Raw genomic sequence first — 15,003 nt, forward strand, 5'->3', positions numbered from 1 at the left:
TCGCGCGAGGCATAGCGACAACACCCCCAGAACGCATACAAGGCATATCTAGGTCAAACCGAAGCACCGCACTCTGGGCGGAAGGACACCCGGAAGTAAGCCTCGGGCCCGAAATCAATTTTCACCCAAAACACGCCACTTCTTACACTTTCCAGCCATGTTAGTAGTTAATACCATTTTGCAGCGGATTATGAGAAATGTAAACTCAAACATGAACCACCGGAACCCCTTCGTCACTTTTTTTCCGCACACTACAGTGGACCCCTGTCGCAGAAGAATTGGTGTGTGCACCGTTGAAATGTCTTACAGTTTTCAGAATCTATCCAGTTGCTTGAGTAACTTTTTTCTTGTGCATCTGATTACCTGGATACCTAGCCTTCATCGACATAAATGACAGTTTATGTACAGACTATGTTAAAACTTACTTTACCACACAAAACAATGCCATACACATACCTCCATTGTCTATAATACAGTCTACGCCGAGGCCTCCTGTCTCCTCCAAACAACTCTTCACCAGGCTGCTGGCCTTCTCACCAACCACTATCACCTTAGCTAAATAACACAAAAATCTCATGACATTTTGAACCACTGATAGAAGAATTACTGCAGTACCATCAAGAGCAGACAGGTGGTGCTAATACTGCAACCCAATATACAAATGTAGGTTTTGAATGTTTGAAAATGGAGAAAAGCCAACATATGTATAGTACACATGGATCTTACATGGGGAGGGTCTGAGTCCTTCCAGGTACGTTCTCTCTTCCTCGTTACTTGCTGTTGTCAAGACCTTTAAATACATATGGGGAATAGAAAGTCTGTGTCTCTTGTTTGCAATAATATTGAGTCCCAGCTAGCTACTATCCAAATTTCAACAACATTTCAACACCTGAAATAAATAGAATTTCTGACTTAATGAACCTACACACAAAATAAGAATGTACATGTATCTATTTACCTTTGCACCCCAGTGTAAGGCAAGCTGGATCATCACTGTTCCTGTAGCCTAAAAGTTGGAAAGACATGCTTAGTTTTAAAGGCATCCAATGCAATTCAGGGTGACAAATCAATAATTAAAAATATTCTGGATGAAGAAATCTGTCTGATAACATGTACTGCCTTAGGACATTAGCATTATTCTTACTTGGAGTGTTTGAAACAGCAACTAAACAAGCTACATGAGGCATGATATATGTTAAAGAACCCAACACACTTATCGAAAATAGTAGGGGACCTTTCCAGTGTGAGTGGTTCAAACTTTACAGTCTGGTCTCGGGGTTGACATCTTTGAATAGGCGATAGCCACCTCTTATGTCAATCCTGCCACTAATGTGGCAAATCTTCATAAAAATAGAAAAGAAAAAAAAAAGATATTTTTGGGGTACCACCCATAAATAGCTAGAGCCAGCCTACAATACAAAACAAGCAACTGTACTGTTCTCCAACCGTTGCTTCAAAGATATACAAGATAGGATGGGATCGATTCAACTTGATACAATTATGGTAGCATGTGTAGTCCAGTGGTTAGCGATCCTGCCTCTGGACTAAGAGGTTGGGATACGCCAAAGGTTGGGAGTTCGAATCCCGGCTGATGTCACTCACCCGACATGCACGCTACTGTTTAGGGTAGCAGTCCTTCGGACGGGAAGTTAAGCCATGGTCCACTGTTCATTGTGCTTGTCAAAAAGACCTAGGGGAATTTCCCCGGTACAATGAACCTGTAAATACTGTACATAGCGTCTGTCTTCTCTGTGACGACCAGTGGAAGAGTAGCTCTTCAGTGAGCTAAACTGGTTCGAAATCACTTTCACTTTCAACATATAAAGCAACAACTGGAAAATATAGTTTTGCAAGCCTAAAATTGTATTGTTTACAGTACTTGAAATGCACACAAAATCTCATATCTTCAACTGAGAATGATCACTTGGCTTACATCTGCACCATTGATGATGAGGACAATTTCGCCGGCACATATTCTGGCCAGGTAGTGCAGAGCTGTGTAGGCCTTCACTCCATCTGACACGGCACACGCTGCCTCTGTAAAACTGACCTTCTCTGGCTTCAGGACTGCAGACAGAAGACAAAATGACTATTAAACTGGTGGACGTACGTACCAACTACTAAGTACCTACAAATTAATGTAATACCAGCTCAGAAAAGAACAAGAAATAGTCATGCTTTCAAGTACCAGAGTTATTATCCAAGGATTGAGGTTTTCCAAAAGCTCATTGAATTTCTTTCCTAGAAATATCGCAGTGTGGAACTTGCTGTCACCATGTACAGTAAGGGCATTATCATTAGATAGCTTTAAACAATGTTTAGAGTTAGATGTTCAAGGGTTAGGTGTAACATTGTCAAGTCGTTCGGTGTAACGTAGCCAGCTGCCGCCGTACCACATGTCTGCGAAGCTGGTGTGTTATGCCAAAGGGTGGTTATACCGGCTATACAGATACAGAAGCTGGTGTGTTATGCCAAAGGGTGGTTATACCGGCTATACAGATACAGGCAAATGAAAAGAAACCTACAGAGGCTGTCACTGGAAGACAGACGAAAAATGTTCAGAAGATGCATGATGTACAAAATGAGAAAAGATGGAGATAAACTTTGGGCAATGACCACTGTATACCAGAAACATTTAGTGGATGTGTAATCTATTTGCACACAATGATATGATCCAGTAAAGTAGCATTTTGTTACAGCACTTGGAGTCACTCACCAATGTTGTGTTCCTCTAGCACACAGATGTCTGCACATCCAGAGCATGGTGCATCCAGTGGAACCACTCCTGAGCAGTTGCCAAAAATTGAAAAGCTCAGACAAAGTATTTGAAAGGTAGATTGAGGCATCATTTATATTCATGTTCACAAACAATGTAGCCTTATTAATTAGTGATACATGTAGCATGAAATCATGACTTTAGGAAAACAGAAAGAAATCTGTAAATTGGTTGTCTCACAAAAATTACCATTAGCAATTAAGATTTTACACTGTACAATGTATATCATCTGTGGAAATCTGTAACCGTGGTATGAGTTGTCCAAAATAGAAAATTATCATAGGCCAGTCCTAAAACGTATTCAAAAAGCTTGAAGCCTTGAACACATACCTACAATCTCATCTCCCTCTTTGCAACTGGTAACTGCTGAGCCCACTGAAACATTGAAAAGTAAGAAACAAGATAAAAACTGTCAGAATCTGAATCATTAAAATTGATATGCATATAATGCAATATCTAACAGCAACAGGACTATTTACAAAGAGATATTCTAATAACAACAATTATCATATAAATAGGATGAACGATAGCAAACCTTTTTCCTTTGTGATACTTCATGTTTTTTTACAGATCTAGAAGCTATCTCTGTTAATAGTAACATTAATATTGAACTAAAGATTGTTCGCAGTTGTCCCTTTCCTACTTTCTTTTCATTTCAAGCCTCACCTTGTGTAACAATTCCAGCCACTTCTCTGCCTACAGGGAGTCTGCTGTGTGCCAAGCCTACATCCTGGAGAATCTTTGGTCAAGAGATGGGAAGCAACATTGGGTCAGACTTCAACAAAAACTTGCCTTGAATTAAATGTTATTTACTACTATATATTATACTAACTACAAGCATGAGCAACTTCTTTTTCTTAATCTCTGTATTGTATTTCATTAATTTTTAGTATTTGGGCTTCTTTTACTATGATTTTGCCATGCTTTTAAAAAGCAAAGACTGTGCCTCAAGTTTTGGACTTGAAGCCACATGAGGTCACACCCATATGAATGAGGACACTGGCAGTCATCTTGAATTAAGGACTGCCAAGAGAATTTTCTCAAAAGTGTATCAGGTGCATAATGGTGTAGACTATGATGGGTAGATTGAAAAAAACATTATTTGAGATATGATGAGTGTTACCTGTGTGTGAACATAGGGTGACAGTGCACATGCTCGAACCTGGATCATCACACTGTGGTCTGTCATTGGTGGCAGGTCAACCTGGGTAAAAGGGAAATCCAAGAAGTGTGCCAGATGAACATCTGCTTGGAGGACGTTAGCTACACATGTACTATGATGTAGGCTATAATGGCCAGGCTCATGACACAAAGTGCTGACATGTAGCATGCATACTCCAGTGGTTAGCAATCCTGCCTCTGGACCAAGAGGTTGGGAGTTTGAATCCCAGCTGTTGTCAACGAGTCAACTTGTCACTCAACCAACATGCACACTACTGTAAAGGGTCGCAGTCCTATTATAGGACAGAGCGTACGTTAAGCCGTCGTCCACTGTTCATTGTGCTTGTCGAAAAGATCTGAGGTTAGCTCTTCAGTGAGCAAAATCTGGATCATTTTCACTTTTTTGTGTGTGGTCAAAACTAGCCACAATACTCCTGTCGGAAGACACTAACCTCCTTCATGGATTAATATCTTAATATGGCATGCCACATTTCTTCTATTTTACTTTGTGGCGTGTTCATTTGCTTAAGTTCAAATGGTGCAAAAAAAATCACAGCCTGTACAAACATTCACATGTATAATGAACTTGACAAAGACTTGTGGCGTCGTGTGGTGTAGTGGTACATCACTGGACTATGAAACGGGGAGACCCGGGTTCGATTCCGGGTCGTACCCGAACAAGTCCGAACATGCGCCGCGACGTTGTACCCTTGGGAAAGGTACTTTACACGACTTTCCTCACTTCACTCAGGTGAAAATGAGTACCTAGCTTCGGCTAGGGACGTCCCTCGGATAGGACGTTAAATGGAGGTCCCGTGTTTGGGAGAGCCACACCCCACGCACGTTAAAGAACCCACCACACTTATCGAAAAGAGTAGGGGACCTTCCCGGTGTGAGTGGTTCAAACATTACAGTCTGGTCTCAGGTTTGACATCTTTGAAAAGGTGATAGTCACCTGTTATGTCAATCCTTCCACAAATGTGGTAAATCGTCATAAATAAATAAATAAAGAAAATCCACATGCATCATGATACAACCCCTACAATTTTCATTGACAGGTGCCCTTGCTATACATACTGTAACACCCGCAGGGGCGTGGCATCAAAATACATCCCACTCACATTTTCTTCGATCTGATACTTGAGGGCCCCGTCTTCGTCAATCACTGCATACACCGACCTCATCTTGGCCTCAAGTAATATTTTCGGAGAGAAGTCTCGCAGCTATTGTTATTAAACTTTCGGAGCAACACTTTGAATGACTTTCTACACAGAAAATAAAACCGGAAGTTCTTAAACGGAAGTAAGATACACTGACCCATAATACAATGCGGGTATTTGCAGTTTGTAAGAGGAGAGTTGATTGGCTGTTAGCTATGTTCCCTCTGTGTCTAATTGGAAAAGAAATTCCAAGTGTGTCGTTAACGTAACCGGTTATTTGTCTCTATTTCTTATCTACATGTTGATAACATTACATTTGGATCTTCTTTTGAGTTGTTTCTGACATAAAGGTCCACTTTCCTCGCATATGGTTGAAGAGTGATCAACCAATCACAACATGGAACATATATATGCTAATTAGGTATCGCAGCGGTGTGTAATCGTTGAATGTGCCAGAATTTCCGTGCAGTTTTACCTCCATTTTGGGCCGATCTGCGGCTTTTAGCAATCGGACCTGCACAGAATTCCTCAAGAGGAACAAGAGGAGGAACCTGGGAGCGTTGTGGATGTGCAAACGGGAGCGATAAAGGTGGGGCGCCGCTGTTTTCCTCGGTGACCGGACGGGCGCTGTCGGGCTGTGGTGGGTGGGAGGTGGCACAGCCGGATGGGTTGGGGAGGGGGGCGTTCGCTTTGTTACCAAAAATCGAAATTCTGAACATAGTGTTACCTTTCCCTCTTTAGATGATTACCATTCAGTAATGATTTTGTAAACGGCATGCCACTTTTCGTGACAATTTGTGTAATTTGTTGCCATTTTTTAAGCTTTAAGATTCGAAACACAGTTCTTGTTTTTGTCATGCACCAACTTCAGTCCTGTGTGTATGATATAATTTCCAGACTATCTGATGGTGAGGCCGCCCAGAAGGCTGGAACTGAGAAAGTATTGATGTTTTACTGACGACATCGTACAAGAGAACAGCTGCTTTGACATCACAACATCTGCAGTTGCAATCAAGGTAAAAACCAATCTAAACAAGTGTTGTTTTTACAATTTTCAGGTTTTCAGAGTAGAGCAACCCTTTGATTTGATTTCCATGTGTGTGTGATTTTGGTTCAGATGTGCGTAAATCTTCGTTATAATTAGATAGCTTTAAACAATGTTTAGAGTTAGATGTTCAAAGGTTAGGTGTAACATTGCAAGTCATTTGGTGTAATATAGCTAGCCTCTGCTGTGCCGCGTGCCTGCGAAACTGGTGTGTTATGCCAAAGGGCAGTTATGCCAGCTATACAGATATTCACACAGATACCTATAATGTTACAGGTACATAAAGGTGACTTTTTTTATTAAATAGAACTAGGGTATTACAGTAGGATCCTGGCATTGTTGCAAATAAGAATTTACATTGTCAAACATTATTATTATGACTATGACAGTCCTGGGGGGTCAACATAAAAGGAGACGTGCTAGATCATAGCTATTGTTTGTTTATTTGTTTGTTTGTTTATTTAGATCACCATTAGTATGGAAGTCATGGAGTCCATTCACAGCTATGTTCACAGATCACAGTGTTTTACCAATGCAACTGCATTATCACATTGTAATTGCTTTAGACAATTGCCATTATGGAAATTTGATACATTTACATGCTTTAACATTTTCTGTGAGGTACTGAGGTTGGGAATCCATATGCATGATTGTGGACAAATGTCAATGGAATCGTTTAAATTAACAAACATCTATTGTCAAAATTCCATTCAGGCAAAGAAACAGACTCGTAAAATAGTATTAACAGTTTACTTTTGCAAAGCAGTTGTTTTTTTTTCTGTTATTTAGATAGATTAAGATGTCATGATGTAGACAGGATCTTAGGCCATGTTTACAATAGTTTCATTAGTTTTGTAAACAGGACCATAGTACATGTACTGGAATCAAGCATGCATGACTAGTGACTACATGACCCCTAACTAATGCAAATGTGGAATTAGCTTGCATGAGCAAAGGTGCATGCTGGAATTTTCTTGAACCACAGTCCGTGCTTGTGCATCGTAAATAAATGGAACCAAGGAATTTGGAGGGATTGCTTCAGGGTTACTGGTTATCTGTCACGGTGATCTGCATCAGAATCAAGGTTGACTCAACTTGACTGTTGTGTTCAAAACAGGGTTCAAATTCCTGTGGCGTGTTTCAAGTAACACACAAATTTAGTTGACAAAGGTATAGGAAAAAAATGTTGTGTTCCCTGTTTCAGTCCTGAAAAAATTAAGGTCAATAGGTAGCTATAGTGATTGTCTTTTTTTTAAAGACTTTTGCGACCTCTAATAATAATCCAAGTGCCCTAAGTGACAATGATTGTCAGGGTTCTAGCTAGAATTTGATTTTAGCGTAGTGTCACTGGCCGCATGTCGAGGGAGTGAAGCGACTGCAAGAGGGGATAGGAGGAAGGGGGGGATGTGCCCCCCTACGCTGTGCAGAGCTTTTAAAAATTTGAGCTAAAAAAAGACCATTTGAGGGATACCCAAAAAGGCAAAAAATGTTATTTCTAAGGTAATTGTGCAATGTATCCTTGATATTTTTCACATTTGAATCTTTTTTGATCTGTCATTCTTGAACAAAGAAATACAATCACAATGCCCCTACGCTGTATTGAAAATTAACGGGGGGGGGGATTTAGCGTAGCCGTAGGGTGTCAAAATTATAGCGTAGGGGGCCCCGATGCTACTTCGCGTTAGCTAGAGCCCTGAAATTGTTCTCATTCTAAACTCTTAATATTAATATGTCCATTACAGTGATCTGATAATTAGAGAATTTTCTCAGATATCTTTTATACTTCATTGACTAGAATAAGATCATGAAAGATACCCTAGCTATCTTCTCAGCAGTAATTTACATGTACAGTGTAGTACCATGATTATACAACACTTGAGTGGCTACCCAGTCACGATCATTACCAGACAACTCTCCTAATGTAGTGGAAAATGAAAGAGCGATTTTGACCTCTAGAACAAGATCAGTTAACGGTGTACTGCGAAGTGTATTTACGATTTGAAAGCACTGATTATGGAATCATTAAAAATATACTAGTACCAGAGGGATGCGTGAAAGTTATAGTGTAAGGGAGAAATATTAGTGTTGTTCAGTGTTTAGGCCACACCAATTTGATTTGTAAATTGTTGGCTCTCAGATATTTTCAGAAAAAAATTGAAGTAACGTTACTCTGACAGGGCGAAAAAGAAGTAAAATAGGGCATCCTGAGCCCCAAAAGCTACAATAGGTGCCATTATTACTCTAACAATGAATTTCAACCTTTTTATCAAACCAACAAATTGATAGATGGATAAACTGTAACAACTAGGAATACAAGGAGCTTTCTTCAACTATTTGGGCCAAAATATGAGCATTTTGGAATTGATTCAGAACTAGTTGAATCCTTGTTGTTTTTACAAATCAGAAAAAAATAAAGCAAACCAATTAATTAAATTGGTGTGGCCTTACATTGATACTATACTGATATAGAATATACATGTACATGTACAACTAAGTTACAAGCCAGACCAGTGTCAAATAGCCTAACAGGCTATGTATAATCATGGTTTCACAAAATCCAGACATTATTTGATTGAATTAAGAAAAACATTAGATTCCTAGTACAAAGAATAACATTATAAAAAAAAATAATACAGAAGGTGGTTCTCCCTTATAATCTCTTTGATACAGAATATTACATACGATCCAGTGTCCCCTATAACTCTGACTGAGTATGACCATCATTCAGATACCCAGAAACAGATGTGGAAATGACCTTACTGGTAACCTTCAGTTGTCCTTGACTCCCAGCCCTGCTGGGAAAATTCCACCTGCCCATTCTTCAACTTGGCCCTACTGAATTCAATACCTACATCATACAAAATTATAGTTATTAGTACTAATATAGTTAAACTTATATCTAAATTACAAGCAGGTAATGTCTACAATAATTTACATCAGGAATTTCAGACATACACTGTAATTTCAGAGGCTATGTCCTATGTACGATATATCATATCTGTAGCAAAATATATCTTGATAACACTTCTTTATCATGTTTATGTTCATCATGTAATATGTATATGTATTCATGCCCAACCAATATCGCGGCTCAAAATCCTTTTTTCTACATGGAAGTTGGTGCAGGTAACATTGAAAATTACACCGGTGCCTGCACCAGACAAATTTTACCTGCACCACTCAGAATTTAAGAAGTATATGTATAATATAGGGATGTCATACCAAAACCTGTTCAGAAACCATTGCCATATTTCTTTCACATCACTGGTAGTAAAAGTTGATGTAGTAAATAAAGATATGCATACACGTAGTGACATATACATGTACATCGTATACATATTATAAATCCAGTACATGAATCAGTGCAGGTTAGGTACTGGTACATGTACATGTAGACATCATGATCAGAAATACCTGCACAGATCAAACTTTACCTGCACCAAGGTGTATGTACCCAGTATTTTGAGTCCTGAATATGCTTGCAGAGTCCACAAGGTCATCAGTATGACCGTCATCACATATTGATTGTTTTCCCAACACCTTCTCCCGTTATTATTATGGTGCCTACAAAACATGGTGGCCAATCAATCACCTCACACAGGATTTACCCTTTGAATCATTCATGACTGAAATGAGGGGAACTGTACCAGATGGGACTTCTGTTTCCCAGAGGGTCTGCATGGGGGGGGGGGGGGGGGTCCTGGCAAGGTGGTCTTGTGGTTAGGGTTAACAGTGGCTCGCTACGCCTCATAAAAAAGGCATGCAGACCCTCCTCTCATGCACCAAGTTCAAAGGGCTATACCATTTCATTGTCTCAAGGGGAGGTATCAGTGTCAACATTGTTTTACCTTGGTTCCATGTACTATTACTATAAATCGTGTTATAACTTATATTCATGGCAACAAAATGTTCGCAGAACTATATGTTTTTGCGGTGGTGGCAGGTGCAGAAGAAAGATAGTCAGCAAAATATTTGTTCACGGTAATGTTGAATACTAAGTGAATAAAAAGTGAATAAAAGTACCACGAAGAATTCTTGGTTTTAGTTTTAACTTTTCAGTGCATAAAAACTTTCACAATCTCAACATTATCCCTTTTGTAATAAAAGAAATTGCCAGGTGGCCCCTGGAACATTTTGTATGGAGTAGTGCATTAATTACAATGTAACGTTTTGTCACAATCACATGCATATGAAATGCAATCATCAATGACATTGACAATTTTTTACTGTAAAGATTGTCCTTATTTTGTGCTATGTCAGAGTCTGTTTTTTTTACAGTCTAGCAAAATTAAAAGGGATGTGACAGCTTTTGATGTAACAGATGTTAGAATGGTGACATCTTGCCTTGCTACACTACATTGGTGGCTGTTCAACTACAGACCTGTTATTGAAATGAAACAGCAAGCTTTCATAAAAGTGCACTCCATGTACTAGTGATGTACAGATTTTCCAAATACATGTATTGTTGAAAATGATAATGTTCACATTTCATATCATATATGATAATGTAAATCACTTTATGTTTGTGGTAGCAAAGGGACTGTGGTCTTCTTCGGACAATGGGCACATTTGCGATACTATAATGCAGGTGTAGCAAACAGAAAGTCTGCGATTATTTGTTCACTGTAAAGTGTAATGATATAAAAGTACCGTGAAAAAATCATGATTTACAGTACCTAGATCCAGAAAGTACATGTCAAGACCCCACGTGTCTACCTACAGGTCGTGTGGCGTAGTGGTAGCATCTTTGGCTCGGAACCAAAAGGTCCCGGGTTCGAACCCCACCTTGTCACCGATCTTGTACCCTTGGGAAAGGCAATTAACACGACGTTCCTCACTTCACTCAGGTGTAAATGAGTACCTAGCTTCGGTTAGGGACGTCCCTCGGATAGGACGTTAAATGGAGGTCCCGTGTTTGGGGAGAGCCACACCCCACACGTTAAAGAATCCACTGCACTTATCGTAAAGAGTAGGGGACTTTCCCGGTGTGCGATGGTCCAAATTCCAAATGCCCATTTAATTGTTCAAGAAATGGACTGCAGGAAGAGAAGTGTGAAATTCACACTAATGGAGATCCTAAACAAACAAACAAACAAACAAACAAACAAACAGAAACTAAGACATGTGCATGTAGACATTAGAAATACCTACACAGCCTCAAATTGCGGAGAGTATATAATTTATTTGTCAGCTAGAACTCTAGCTAGCAGGTTTTGTACATGTAAGTATTTAGTACTATAGTTAACACATCTAACATCTGGTTCCTATTTACCTTACTTATCCCCAACCCACTGCTGTTGACAGTGCTGCCTGTTTCTGACAACCTTTGACCTTAAAATTCTTCCCTCCTCTTGTACTTTGTAGCAAAGGTGCAGTTTCTTCCCCACATGGGGCCAGCCTAGCTAGGTTGGAAGGAAACTTGGCTTCTCTTGAACTGCCATTAGGCCTAGGAAAATAAATGTTGACTGTGTTTCCAGTTTCAGTGCAGAAAAAATGTAACATACATAAGCCTTTGACAATATTTCTAACAGCCCTTAGTAATTTAACTGATGCTAGTAATAGCCATTAATACCTAAAATTAAAAAGCATCTGCAGGCTACAGTGGTGCAAGCCAAGTGGGCACGATTTCGGAGGGAGGGGCATTCTTAAAATTCAGGTAGCACACTGGGCTACCTTGGTATATCCGCCCTTTGGTATAACACACCAGCTTCGCAGTTATCGAACACCTCAATTCTTGGTTGATAAGTCGGTATTTGAAGGCATGACAGTTTCTTGTTGGTATTAGAGACTTGGTGGTTGGTATATCCACCAGTTTATTAGTCATTTTGTACATCATGCGTTCTCTGGACATTTTTCGTGGCACTTATTCACTTTGTCCATCTTATCTCTGTGCTCATAGGTTTGTAATGCTGTGACCAGCAACCAAAATGGCGCAAGTGGGAGGAGGATTTGGAGGTAGGAACACCCCGGGCATCTGAAGATAACATTATTTATTCTATCATGTTAGCAGGTGCTTTTTAGAATTCCTTTTTGATGTATGATTTTTCGGTTAAGTCTTCTGTAAGGTTTTAAAGCTGCAATATTTAGACTGCTAAAAGTCAGTTTTCTGGTCATTTCTTTACAAATCAAGCCTACTCGATTACAAATAAGTCTCATTAAGGAAGTGGAATTGCCAATATATTACACCATATATACAAGTATGTTTAAAAGTCAGTCATGTTTGTTTACATTCTGATATTTTGAGGTGGTACCACAAATTTTAAACTTAAAAGTCAGTCATGTTTGTTTACATATTTTGAGGTGGTACCACAAATTTTACACTTATAAGTGTGCCTTATGTGGGCTGTTTTATTGTCAACCATAAAGTCAGAAATGTGAAATAATGGCACAAGGATGTTGAAAAGTCAATCACATCACATCATGAAGAATTTCCTTAATTAGTATTTCACTTTTTGGTGCAAAAATGGTACATAATGCCCCTTTAAAATTCTTTTTATGGAACTGTGTGCTAACTATACGTTTTTTTTCCCTCCAGGCCAAGGCCAGTGGGCCATCACAGTTGAGGAGAGGGCCAAGCATGATGCACAATTCTATGGACTCAAACCTGTCAATGGTTTCATCACAGGTCTGTTATCTGTCTTACTCTTACAGCCTATGTCACTGTCGACTTTTTTCTGCCATGATAGTAAAAATGTAAAGTGTTACTCTACTAAATTTCAATATATATTACATGTGTGTTGAGCAATGTATCATTGTATGAAGTAGTTAAAGGCAACTGGACTTTTAGAGTCAATTTTCTGGTCATTCTTTTAATGTCAAACATAGTAAGTTGAATCAACCCTATCCCATAGCATTCTGATACATGTATCTGTAAGGCAAACGTGATGTCGCTGATGGAAAGTAGTTGCTTGTTTTGTAATGTAGGCTGGTTCTACATGTAGCTATTTATGGGTGTCACCTCAAAAATAAAGAGATGCATCATGTACATGTAGCTAATATTTTGGGACAATTTCAGAAGCTTCAAGTGCTAAGAAAAAGATGCAATAAATGTCAATATCAGACAGATTTCTTCATCCTGAGTAATTACTATTTCTCCTGTGTTCCATGAAATTGAATTGGATGTCTTTACTCGTAATGAGATGTGTATGTTGTATGATTGTCACAAGTGTGCACCTGTCTGGTATTTACAGTTTTGTTTGTAATTATGTTTGTTCACTGTTTGTTAACAGGTGGTCAAGCCAAGGATTTCTTCTTGCAGTCCCAGCTTCCACCCCCAGTGTTGGCCCAAATATGGTAAGGCTTAAGGCCCGGTCACACTGGCCGAACTTTGCTGGAGCGTTCCTTTAACGGTAGGGACGGGGTCCGAATTTCGACAACGCTCGTCACCGCGCCCAAAATGTGGGGAAAAAAATAAAAACACGGGCGTTGACTTAGCGGTGTACCGCTGAAGCCGACGTTGCTTTAGCGTTGGTTTAGCGGTAGCGAACGTTGGTATAGCGGTGACGCAAGCGTTGGTATAGCGGCGTTCTGCGCATGCGGTTTAGCGGCATACCGCTTGTGACTACGGAGTTGAACGGATCGTTTTGTAGTAGTACAAGTTCTGTTCTGTGTGTGGGGGGACTTATAGCTTTAATAAACATCATTTTGTTAATCTATTCTTCACTACGTTATTTTATTAATAATGAAAATAAAACTTTGCAGATTGCAAAGTTCCCCTGTGACCCCAATAAAGTGATTGTCCGTGTGACCCTTCTTTGAACATTTTACGTGTGGCCCCAAAATAATTGCACACTAGTGCACCAATCATAGCAAGTCTCTCAGCATCCAGGGTGATACAGTTTTACTGTAACTTCGAGCAAATTCGATATAGATGAGGCCTGAACTCAACGGCAGCTCGATTCCAATGAGCACCTGGTCCATTCCTCACCGTTACTTATAGCCAAATTCTGGTCCCGCTCCGACACCTCTATACCAACGCCAAACCAAAGTTCATTGCCGACATGGATCGCTGCTTCAACGCCTGACATCGTTCCAGCAACCCCGTGTCCGCTCGTAAAACGCTTGCAACCGCTCCAGCGAAGTTTGTGCAACGTTTGTACAACGTTTAATCGCCGCCCGGGAAACGCTGGCGAAGCAGCGGTGGTCAAGCGTTCAAGATTTCTGCGTTGGCCTAGCGGACCCAAGCGTCCACGAACCTGCGTCTAGCGATGCCAAACTTTGACTGGGCGTTGGTGGAGCGGGGGTGAACTTTGCCGGAGTGGAAAATTTCCCCCTCCTCACCGCTCGCAATATTTTGTGCAGCTCAAAACTTTCGGAGCGGTAGGAGGGCCCCTCCAGAAACGTCAGCGGTGGCCGGGTGTACACGGCGTTGCTTTAACGGGGGCCAACTTCTGTTTAGCGGTGGTGAGCGGTTTCGAGCGGTGATGAATTTTATTCACCGTTCAAGCAACGCTCCAGCAAAGTTCCGCCAGTGTGACCGGGCCTTTAGATCTGCATGCACACCAGTGCTGAGGCTTGATGGCAGCCCGCCATTTGCCTCTATCCTGTGGGTTGACATTATGTACATGTAGGTTAATGTGCTCATGACACCAAAATACAGCCTCATCTAATTGTAGTTCACATGACTATGACTTGTTATATTACCTGGCGACACGTTTACAATAAATATATTAATATATATATGCACAATTCTCCTGTTACATTCAAAATTTCAAATTGCCCAGCCTCAGAAAAATCAGCACAAGCCTGTCCAGGCAGAATTTTTGCATCTCAGTCTATGTTTTATTTTTGCATACAGTTGTACATGTATCTGTCTTTTTCCTGAGCTGATGTTACTACGTAAAAGCACAGAAATGCAAATA

General features: G+C 40.2%; 2 protein-coding genes across 2 annotated transcripts in view; one reads left to right on the forward strand and one right to left on the reverse strand.

Annotated features, from left to right (window-relative positions):
* LOC109465631 (quinone oxidoreductase-like protein 1) overlaps positions 1 to 5,227 on the reverse strand; it is a 6,958-nt gene extending 1,731 nt beyond the window's left edge. Inside the window, exons 1-9 of the mRNA XM_019763002.1 lie at positions 5,059 to 5,227; positions 3,900 to 3,980; positions 3,443 to 3,515; positions 3,107 to 3,151; positions 2,717 to 2,785; positions 1,934 to 2,067; positions 959 to 1,006; positions 727 to 790; positions 457 to 555 (exon numbers count right to left, since the gene is read on the reverse strand). Coding sequence (XP_019618561.1) covers positions 457 to 555; positions 727 to 790; positions 959 to 1,006; positions 1,934 to 2,067; positions 2,717 to 2,785; positions 3,107 to 3,151; positions 3,443 to 3,515; positions 3,900 to 3,980; positions 5,059 to 5,121 — 676 coding nt within the window. The 5' untranslated portion in view covers positions 5,122 to 5,227. The remainder of the gene's footprint in view (positions 1 to 456; positions 556 to 726; positions 791 to 958; positions 1,007 to 1,933; positions 2,068 to 2,716; positions 2,786 to 3,106; positions 3,152 to 3,442; positions 3,516 to 3,899; positions 3,981 to 5,058) is intronic.
* A 219-nt stretch (positions 5,228 to 5,446) lies between these two features.
* The window catches only part of LOC109465644 (intersectin-1-like), a 70,239-nt gene continuing 60,682 nt past the window's right edge, over positions 5,447 to 15,003 (forward strand). The window contains 5 exon segments of the mRNA XM_019763022.1: positions 5,447 to 5,686; positions 5,995 to 6,113; positions 12,042 to 12,097; positions 12,678 to 12,767; positions 13,372 to 13,435. Coding sequence (XP_019618581.1) covers positions 12,070 to 12,097; positions 12,678 to 12,767; positions 13,372 to 13,435 — 182 coding nt within the window. The 5' untranslated portion in view covers positions 5,447 to 5,686; positions 5,995 to 6,113; positions 12,042 to 12,069.

The sequence above is a fragment of the Branchiostoma belcheri genome, unplaced genomic scaffold (genome assembly GCF_001625305.1).
Source record: "Branchiostoma belcheri isolate BF01 breed outbred unplaced genomic scaffold, Haploidv18h27 scaffold155, whole genome shotgun sequence".
Taxonomy (NCBI): Eukaryota; Metazoa; Chordata; class Leptocardii; order Amphioxiformes; family Branchiostomatidae; genus Branchiostoma; species Branchiostoma belcheri.